Source organism: Charadrius vociferus, unplaced genomic scaffold (genome assembly GCF_000708025.1).
Source record: "Charadrius vociferus isolate BGI_N301 unplaced genomic scaffold, ASM70802v2 scaffold141, whole genome shotgun sequence".
Lineage (NCBI taxonomy): Eukaryota > Metazoa > Chordata > Aves > Charadriiformes > Charadriidae > Charadrius > Charadrius vociferus.
The window spans coordinates 1,347,721-1,358,572 of NW_009647743.1; the positions used below are offsets into that span (position 1 = coordinate 1,347,721).

General features: G+C 49.2%; 1 protein-coding gene across 1 annotated transcript in view; it reads left to right on the forward strand.

Annotated features, from left to right (window-relative positions):
* VEGFC (vascular endothelial growth factor C) overlaps positions 1-10,852 on the forward strand; it is an 88,642-nt gene that overhangs the window by 2,349 nt on the left and 75,441 nt on the right. The window contains exons 2-3 of the mRNA XM_009882021.1: positions 2,656-2,761; positions 3,157-3,245. Of these exons, the coding sequence (XP_009880323.1) occupies positions 2,656-2,761; positions 3,157-3,245 (195 nt within the window). The remainder of the gene's footprint in view (positions 1-2,655; positions 2,762-3,156; positions 3,246-10,852) is intronic.

Here is a 10,852-nt window from a genome sequence, read left to right on the forward strand (position 1 = left end):
GCCCCGGCCCGCCCCCGCCCGCCGCCGCCGACCAGTCCGGCCAGGGCTACTACGAGGAGGAACCCGACGCGGGGGAGGCGAAGGTAAGAGCACTCTTGGCCCCGCCGGCACTGCCCCTCGCTCCGCTCCGCTCCCGCCGCCGGGCGGGGGCTGCCCGGCGGGGAGCGCTCCCGCTCCCCATCCCTTCTCCCCGCTCCCCATCCCTTGTTTCCACTCCCCATCCCGCTCCCCTCTCCCCATCCCGCTCTCCATCGCCATCCCCTCTCCCCATCCCGCTCTCCATCGCCATCCCCTCTCCCCATCTTTGCTCCCCATCCCCGTCCTCTCCCCCTGCTTCCCGTCCCCTCTCCCCATCCCTGCTCCCAATCCTGCTCCTGTTCCCCATCCCCATCCTGCTCCCCTCTCCCCGCTCCCCATCCCTATCCCCATCCTGCTCCCCGTCTTCATCCCCACTCCTCATCCCCATCCCTGCTCCCCATCTTCATCCTCACTCCTCATCCCCATCCCTGCTCCCCATCCCATCTTCATCCCACTCCCCATCCCCATCCCTGTTCCCCATCTTCATCCCCACTCCTCATCCCCATCCCTGCTCCCCATCTTCATCCCCACTCCTCATCCCCATCCCTGCTCCCCATCCCATCTTCATCCCCACTCATCCCACTCCCTATCCCGCTCCCAGTCTTGCTGGTTGGAGTGGAGCTGGGAGAGGGCAGCGACCCACTGGTTGCAGCCGGTGCCGGCGCTGGAGGTGGGATGGGGGGATTTGGGGGGGATGTATCGGGCCCGGCCCACTCCGGGGTGCTGCAGCGGGCAGAGGCGGGGGAGGCTCCGGGGAGCGGCCGTGCGCAGGGACGGAGCGGGGGGACACGGTGACAGCCCACCCCAAGACCTGCCATGTGTTGAAATGTCCCTTGGCGCTGCGGCTGGTGGGAGCTGGCGGGTGACACCGGAGGCCGGACACTTTCCTTCTGCCTGGGCGCAGGGTGAAGGTTGGGCTTAATTTCTCAGAATCCGGTCAGAAATACTTACAAACCTGTCTTGGTTTGTTCTTGCCTGGGAAGTTTCGTAACGTAGAATCCAGGTCCCTTTGGTACTGGTGGTGTTGCGGTTCCTGGTGTGCTGGTGCAGAAAAAAGATGCGTCGTGCGTGGTTGTACGAGTGTGGGGTGTCATTAGGAAGTCCTTTAACAGCTCTTACCCTCCTCTCCTTGTTTTGGAGATTTCTGACACGCTTATCGAAAGCGATCGTGACCCAGCTCATTGATTATTCATTTCAGTGAGGGGCGGGCAGGGATGCGTCTGCATTAACAGTTAAGCTGATGTTCTGATTATTATTCTTTTCCCTGTGCTGTTGGTTTTACTGACTCGAAGTTTGGGAGATGTTACTGTAGCTGCACTGGAAGGCAAGTTTTGATAGTGCGCACTAGCTGTACTTGTTTGGGGTATTCAAACTGTTGTAGACTATGTTATTCACAGACTTCGTGCTTTTCAACTAATATTCTGCGTGGAAAAGGTTACTGAGTATACTGTAGTCTCTCTTTAAATATTGAGTGTACTGTAGTCTCTTTTAAAACATTTGAATTGCAGACGAATGCTCACGTTGCGATGCTCAATGCTAGTGTGCTACCAGTGATCACATTGTTTAAATGTTTATCAAATAGTTTTCAAACTGAAGTATTTAAAAATAGGAAAGCAAAATCAGTGCAGCTGGTCACTCTTATCACGTAGACTATTTATAAAAACAATGCAAAACTTACTGAAGGCTAAAAATACCTCAACTCTTTCCAGCCTGTGACTGTAAGTCAGTTATTTACTGGGTGAAACGGGTGTTTGAGCCTCGGAATGCTGAAAGAGGTAGAAAGAATCCGAACTGGAGCACGGTGTCTGCTTCGTAGGCTCAAACTGCTGAGGCAGAACAGCTGATAGCGAGGATGTTGTGCGGAGCGAGGATGTTGTGCGGAGCGAGGATGTTGTGCGGAGCGAGGCTGTACGTCCCTGTGCACGTGTTGGGGACAGTCACTCCGTTTGTGGAAGGAACCTCCGAGTCTTTGGCAGCGGCCGCAGTGCTGTGTAGAAGTGCGAGTGCCGCCTGGAAAAAGGGGAACTGTCAGCGAACCAAAGGGAGAGAGGTGGAGAGAGCGGGAAGTGAGCGGGACGGCGTGTGTTAAGCGATTACGTTAACAGAAAAATGTTCTTGTGCCTGACCACTGGTGAGTAGTGGGGAGAGCAAGGGAGAGGACGACTCTGGATCCAAGCGGGCTTAGTCACGTTGGGAGTCTTTGGTTGGGAGTTTGTTGCTTTTGCTGGAGCTGTTTGGGTGAGCCAGTGCTCTGTGTGTGTGCTCCTGCCATGAGAGAATGTCGAGATGGATGTCTGAAGCAATTATGAAAGGATTAAATAAGTAAACTGTAAGTAATCGTTTCAAGGGAAATACGATTATACTGTCAGTAAAAAGTCATCTGCTTGAACTTTCTTAACTTTGCTGAAAAATGCGCCATCGCTTGAGCTTGTGTTTGTAGATGTCGTGCTCCCTCTGGTTTCACTTGCCGTCCCTATGCCGTGCTGCTGCATATTAAACCGATGCCAAAGTGCGGCTCATACGGCCTTTTGGGTCAATTTACGCAATATTTTTATTTTCCTTTACGCCTATTTTAAGAACTGTGGCTTTAGAAACATCTTAAAAAGCGTGGACGAGGTTGAGGGTCTTCCAGCAGAGGAGGAGAAGCCGGGCAGAAAAAGGCGGGCGTTGCGGTTCAGTGCAGGTGAGCGCTGTGCCCTAATCCTGCCCTAGAGATGTGCGGCACCCCGGCAGCGCCACGGGTATAAATAGTTGCAGTTCTTCATACGCAGCTCTTGCAAGGGCATGTTCGGCAGCAAGTGGGCACTGATAAGCTTGTGCAACGCTGCTCTCCCCTTGTTCTCCAGCCTAGGGGTAAAGTTCATTATTTAACGAGCTTACAGGGCACGAATTAATAGGTTTCAGCTGAACTCTCTGCTCGGAGGGGTGGGAATGAAATCCGAAATCACCTTTTTGTCACCTTTTTGGGGTTTCCTGTACCCTGATGAGGTGACCCCCCGCTCCCCCGGCAGCGGCACCGGGCTCCCTCTCCCCGTCTGGGGAAGGTAACGGGGTATTTCGGTTCTCTCTCCACTTAAGGTGGGAGCGGGGAATCGGCCCTCCTGCCCCCGGAGCACCCGCCGGCTGGGGGCAGCGGGGATGCTCGGAGCGGCTGTGGCAAGGAGAGGGTGAGGAGTTGGGCAACACCACTGACTCAAAACTTCAGCTCCGTGTACCGTCTGTGAATGTTTTAATAACTCTTACAGTGCCTTTACTCCTTAGCTCTTGGTCTTTATGTAGTTTTGAATTGGGAACGTGCAGTGATTGTACGCTGTCTACCCCAGAGGCCAAAGTATTTTAATAAATGAATAAAATAATTATTTATTGTTTCTTTGTTGAAAGTTCTAAAATGAACTGGAGGGGCGTTCTAGGCACGGATTAAACTTCTCAGCTTATTAAAACAAAGGTGTGACAGTTGCATATACCGACACTGCGTTAATGGTACCAGGGTGACAAGAGAATCATAGAATCATGGAATGGTTTAGGTTGGAAGGGACCTTGAAGATCATCCAGTCCCCCCCCCCTGCCCTGGGCAGGGCCACCTCCCCCCAGCCCAGGTTGCTCCAAGCCCCGTCCAGCCTGGCCTTGAACACCTCCAGGGATGGGGCAGCCACAGCTTCTCGGAGCAACATGCCCCAGGGGCTCACCCCCCTCACAGGGAAAAATTTCTTCCTAATATCTCATCTAAATCTCCCCTCTTCCTGTTTGAAGCCATTCCCCCTCGTCCCATCACTCCATGCCCTTGTAAAAACTCCCTCCTCAGCTCTCCTGTAGCCCCTTTAGGCACTGGAAGGGGCTCTAAGGTCTCCCTGGAGCCTTCCTTTCTCCAGGCTGAACCCCCCCAACTCTCTCAGCTTCTCATAGCTGGGGTGGGTTATTATGGTGACCAGTGGTAATGGTAATGCTAACTGGGAAGCAGCCCCACATCTGGGAGGGTTTGCCGTAGCTGCACCTTCATTTGGGTACGTGGTCAAACCTTTGGGATCATGTGACTCTACAACAGCAATATTGGTCAATGGTCGCATGTGGTCTTAAGAGGTTTAAAACTACACTTGTGCAAGGATTCCTGGTTTTGTATTGGAACGGGAATAAGAAATGAAAATGTATTTTCCTGTTCTGAAGTGCCTCCCTGGCAACAGCACTGGGGCCTCTCTGGACAGACGGCAATGAAGTACCCGATGGTCATCATGCTCTGGTTCTGCCATGTGCTTTCTGCAGTGGGAACAGATGCGCGTACCCGGGCTCCTCTTAGATGCTGCCTGGTACTGGAGCGCGCCTTGGATGCTGCCTCAGCTGAGAGACACCTCTTCACTACCATAATTTTAAAATTATTTTAAATCTGACCTAATCGTAAAACGCTGCCGGGTGATGGCTAACAAAGAATACCGCCAGTGTGGGAGCGGGAGGAGAAGCGGCGTGTTCATTTCTGGGGTTTCCTGCTGTCCCTCTAATTCGGGGTTGTGAGCTCAGAGGCACCAGCTTTATGGGCAGCTCCAGGTTTATGAAGTGTGCCGTGCTCCATGGTGGGACGCGCCGTGCCCTGGTCAGAGATGAGGCTGGGTTTTCCTCCTCTGGAAACAAGCGTAAACCTCACTCCTAGTACTCAACCGGCGCTAAATTGAGCGGGCAGGGAGAATGTTATTTTTTTTCTGCTAGTGCTGTTTTGTCTGCTGCAACTTTTCTTTTCATGCGTGGGTAGCCACTCCCTTTTTTTTTCAGACAGACTCACAAAGATCCTCTCTTTTTTTAGAAGCACGACTTGTATGGGACACAACGGGATCATAGAATGGTTTAGGTTGGAAAGGACCTTGAAGATCATCGGGTTCCAACCCCCCTGCCCTGGGCAGGGACACCTCCCACCAGCCCAGGTTGCCCAAGGCCACCTCCAGCCTGGCCTTGAACACCTCCAGGGATGGGGCCTCAACAACCTCTCTGGGAAACCTGTGCCAGTGCCTCACCGCCCTCACAGGGAAAAACTTCTTCCTAATGTTTAATCCAAACCTGGGATGAACATAAGTAATATAAAAGGACCTGTTATGAAGACCGAGCGATGCTTCTGCAAACATAATTGTTAAACCTTAGGCTTTTGTGCGAGTCGAGAGCAGTGCTAAGCTCCGGGAGCTCACGGCGCTTTCTGGTTCGTGGTGTCGGTACGTGCGTTCCTGGGTGTCTTGTGTAAGCGCACTTGTGTGAGGGATTTCAGGGATTGCTGCTGCCAAATAACTGCACTTCGGAAGGGTCTCGCAAAGCTTTGGGCATGGCTTTAGCTAACTGCAGTATGTGGAGGCTTATAGAAACATCCCTCAAAAATTGTATTTTTATGCTCGCTTAGGTTCAGCGTGAGTTTAAACCCTTGCATGTTCTTCAAGGGTGTGCATCCGCTTATTTCGGTAAAAACAAACCAGGATTTGCTCTTCAGGCTGTTGTAGGTGAGAGTGATGGTAATAATCCTCTCCCATTGCTACCTCGTGTCCAGGGTAGGACGTCTGTCTTAGAACCTCGTGTTCAGCCCCTGCTTTCTCGAATGTGGTCAGTGATTCATTAAAACAAAATGCTCGGAACAAAGGGAATCCAGCTGATGGCAGACTGCTGTCCTATCAAATTTAATATCCTTGTTTAATGCAAAAAATGCGCTACAGCTGTTTGCAGAATGAATTATAAGAAATCCCAAGCAAGATTGTTACTGGAAAGATATAAGCTCTTTCAAAGTCTAAGTTGCTTCTTAGGAATTGATAGGACGAGGGGTAATGGGCATAAACTTGAACATAGGAAGTTCCATCTTAACATGAGGAGGGACTTCTTTACTTTGAGGGTAGTGGAGCACTGGCACAGGCTGCCCAGAGAGGTTGTGGAGTCTCCCACTCTGGAGACATTCCAAACCCGCCTGGACGCTGTCCTGTGTAACGTGCTGTAGGTGATCCTGCTCTGGCGGGGGGGTTGGACTAGATGATCTCCAGAGGTCCCTTCCAACCCTAACAATTCTGTGAATTCTGTGAATTCTGTGAATTCTGTGAATTTGGTGCTTGGCGAGGTGTTGAATTTTGTTTAGTGAGTAGGAGAGGTATGATTGGCTTCATTAGCTATTATAAACATTTGGTACCTTTTTTTTTTTTCCCCTAATTCCACCTTGCTTCTAACCTGAGTGATACGTAATACCAAGTTCCCCTCCGTGTATGTGTGTATCAAAGCCACTAATGGCTGCATAAATTGCAGCAGTATTTTAATTTAAAACATGGATAGCTTGGGATGGAGTTGGGGGGGGGGGGATTGTTTGTTTGAATTCCTATTGTATATGAATTTGTCAGCTTGTTTTCCTTGGTTTGTGTTTATCTGTCACCAGAAGTTTTTCTGATGACATAATATTTATGTGTAACTGTATTTTTCCCCTTCTTTGTTGCATTTCAGCATTTAGTTAGGGAATAGCTAAACTGTAAGTCATTTATTCTTCCACTCTTCCATTGTAATCATTGTAAATCAATCCCTCTAGCTCTTTAGTAATTTGTTTTTTCTTTTGACATTTCCTGACTTGTCTGAGATGGCTATAACTCCTTACAAATATTTAGAGACTGCAACTGCCAGTGGAGTGGATGAATGTTTTGGTGAGATGCTCGTGTTTAGCAAAGTAACCAAGAGGAATGATGTTCTTTGGGGGAGGTGGAGAAAGCACAGGACAAATACCTTCTGATAACTGAAAGAAAAAAAAAAGTAGCAGTTGGTATGTTTTGTCCGTATTGTCTTTGCTGAATATGGGTGAATTCTGTTTGAGGGTGAACATGTTACCTTCCTAGACGCAATACATCTTCTGCAGGAAATTTTTGGGATGTTGATTGTGGTTAACTTCAATGAAAACTGATTGCTTGGGGAAGTTAATGCCGTTAATTATCAGACACTGCTGTCACCTGAACCCCGTAGTGCTCCGTACTGTTCACATAATGGCTTCGTCTACTCGGTCACAATTTTCAAACAGCCTGACCTTGAGGATGCAGCTTAAAACCTGTCGGAGGTGTTTTGCATCCTGTTCCTCACTGACGAGAGCAGTAATTTTTGTCCTGGACGAGGGAAAATACTGGCAAAGAATGGGACAGTTCTGGGAGGCACTGGACGGCTGCTGGGGAGCAGGGACACGGGAGTTTCTCTCGGGTATCCCGGGTGTGGAATCCCTGTGTTACTCCTACCTGCTTGGGGTGGCGTTGTGAAATAAGTCATTTCAGGAATCGGATGTCATCTACAACAAAAGCCTTTACACCGTGAAGTGGTTTAACTCTCTGACTCTTCTTACCTAAGAATTGTCCTCCATTGACAGAGGAGGGGAATTCAGCAGAAGGGATTTCTTCTGAGAACAGCTATAGCCTTTGGCTGTTTCCTCGTTTTTTTTTTCCCCCACATGTGTGAAAATCTCTGGGACTTATAAAGATTGTCAGTAGATATCCTACTACAGATCATTCAGAAGAAACAAAACTACTCGAGCTGTCCTTCAGCTTTCTTTGATTGCAGAATTCAGTAGACCAAAGGTATTTGTGGTGGACTGCTTCAGCTGTCCAGAACATACTTGCTGGATCAATCACAGCATTTAGAGCCAAGTGATGCTTCACATCTCAGCTGCTGTCCGCTTACTCATGTTTGTGTAGACAATGAGACATAATTTGAAATGTAAATGAAAATGTGATTCAAGTACGAGCCGTTCACCCCTTTCCAAATAGGTGGTTAATGCTCGTGGCCCTGCAAGTATGGGGTCCGTATACACAATCATAAGACCAGTCAATTGACCATGAGCCAGCAATGTGCCCTTGTGGCCAAGAAGGCCAGTGGTCTCCTGGGGTGCATTAAAAAGAGTGTGGCCAGAAGGTCGAGGAAGGTCATCCTCCCCTTCTACTCTGCCCTGGTGAGGCCAAATCTGGAGTATTGTGTTCAGTTCTGGGCTCCCCGGGTCAAGAAACACCAGCAACTACTGGAGAGAGTCCAGCAGAGGGCTACAAAGATGCTCAGGGGACTGGAGCACCTCTCTGCTGAGGACAGGCTGAGGGCCCTGGGGCTGTTCAGCCTGGAGAGGAGAAGGCTGAGAGGGGATCTTATCAATGTTGATCAGTATCTACAGGGCGGGTGTCAAGAGGACGGGGCCAGACTCTGTTCAGTGGTGCCCAGTGACAGGACAAGGGGTAACGGGCACAGACTGGAACATGGGAAATTCCATCTGAACATGAGGAAAAAAGTCTTTCCTTTGAGGGTGCCGTAGCCCTGGCACAGGCTGCCCAGAGAGGTGTGGGGTCTCCTTCTCTGGAGATCTTCAAAGCCCACCTGGATGCGTTCCTGTGCAACCTGCCTCTGGGTGACTCTGCTCTGGGAGGGGGGTTGGGCTGGATGATCTCCAGAGGTCCCTTCCAACCCCTGATTGCTCTGTGATTCTGTGAAAAAAAGCTGGTGGTTGTTGTTTGAGGTGTACTGTCCACAGATGTTGGGATCCATGTTCCTGCTCTGCTACCTGGAATCCCCATCTTACGGGATTCTTGCTAAGGAGGTGTGAAGGCAGCGTGCCTGAGGTCGCTTCTCTGGGCCCCCTGTGACCCTGAGTGAGCCCGAAGGGACACGGCTGGGAACCTGCTGTCCTGGTCATGGAGCTCCTAAGCAGCAAGATGGGGATCTGAGGGCTGGGATTCACACTTAGCTGGACTCTAACAAAGTTGAGCCCCAGGAACTGCCCATGTAGGTGGTCTCACTGTGTGCTATATGAACACTAAAACTTAACGTGGAGAAAGGAAAAAAATTCTGAAGAGTGTAAAATGTGATGAAAGCCTGAGAAGTGACGAAAACTGTGAGGAAAAACATGGGATTTGTTTGTTCCTTAGGGAAAAAAGGGAGACCGTTTCTTGTCACAAGTCTTGGATGTCATTTTGAGATTTTTTGTTTATTTATTTTTTTTTAAATTAACCTAGTTTCTTTGAAAATGTTGCCTTCGGAGTTCTGAGAATTCAACACAGTCTTGACCTGTCATTGTTCTTGACTAACAACTGCTAAGTACTGCAACAGCATTGTGACTGCTGTCAGTTGGAGACTTAGGAGGGTACCATGAAAGTAGGTTTCACTGGAAGTCAAAGAAAGCGCTTGTATTTTGTACCCCTAAAAGGATTGTTCTTTATTTGGTGTACCGATGAGGAAAAAAGTCTCTGCTTGTTGTGGCACACCTGCTATTACTTGGAGAGCACCACTCCTGATATTTCTTCTTAGAAATAACACGAAGAAGGAAAATTATATAACTTCAGTTATTCCATTTATATGTATTTGTAACTGGCTGCGGGTAGACTTGAGAGAAACACAGGTTGCCTGGAAGTGTTATCGTACCAAGACTGTTGATGGAGACTGTGTGGATCGTTTTTATAGCATCTCTGTTTATGGTCAGATTAGCAGTGTAATTAACTGTCTAAGGAAACTAAGAACTAGACTTGCGAGGTAGCGCCTGATTGACGTTTGTCCCTTGCCTAGGGACAGATGTTTCCCAATTAAAGCAGAGCGTACGACTTCCTCTTCACCGCACCCACTCCCCAGAAAATCTTGCGTAACAGGCAAAGTGCTGCTGGGGCAAACGTGACCATTTACTTCCTTTCGTTTTATTCATGGATGTCAAGGCACTCATGTTAAGATTTCAATATCTCTTTGCTGTAACGATTTTTTTTTATTATTATTTTTTCCCTTTATATCATTAATATTGAAATATTCTGTGACTTAGAGGAAACAAGACAATCTTGTTAATAATCAGCAGGCTTGCACTGTTGAATCACAGTAGCTTCAGTAAACACGGAGAAGTGTTTTTTCTAGAAAAGAAGATAGCAATGGATAATTATTTTATCTTTCCAGTCGAGTGTTTCTGGCTGGCTAGAGAAGAGCAAAATGTTGGTTCATTTAAAAATACAAAGAACCCTGTTGTGGAGCCCACAGGGCACAGCTTTCAGGGGAACATTAACAGCCACTAAATATGCCACTGATATGACCAAATATGGTAGGTATTGGCCTGTCTGCTTTGTAAAGTTTCGTGGTCTTTCATGGAGGTTTCATCAAAACTGCCGGGCAGCAGAAGACAAGAGGTTGGGCTCAAAATTAAGTTGCCCGAGGGTCTCCTTGCTCGCTTGCTGGAGTGTTAGCGGTGGTGAGTTTGTGCCTTCTGCCTGGTGTTCCCAGGTGCACCCCGAGATGTAGAATCATAGAACGGTTTGGGTTGGAAAGGACCTTAAAGATCACCTAGTTCCAAGCCCCCTGCCATGGGCAGGGATACCTCCCACCAGCCCAGGTTGCTCAGAGCCCCGTCCAGCCTGGCCTTGAATGTTTCCAGGGATGGGGCATCTACCACCTTTCTGGGCAACCTGGGCCAGGGGCTCACCACGCTCACAGTAAACTTCATGAGGTTCACACAGGCCCACTTCTCAAGGCTGTCCAGGTCCCTCTGGATGGCATCCCTTTCCTCCAGCGTGTTGACCATACCACCCAGCTTGGTCTTGTCGGCAAACTTGCTGAGGCTGCACTTGATCCCATTGTCCGTGTCGCCAACAAAGATGTTAAACAGCTCTGGTCCTAGTGCGAAACCCTGAGGAGCACCACTCATCAGTAGTCACCACTTGGACATCGAGCCATTGGCTACAAGTGCATGAGAATGTACTGTGTTGAACATGCAGTTCAGAAAGGTCTGGGCTCCTCTCGTGGCTCAGCAGAGCCCAGCAGCTGGGCAGCGCAATTTCTTTCTCCTGCC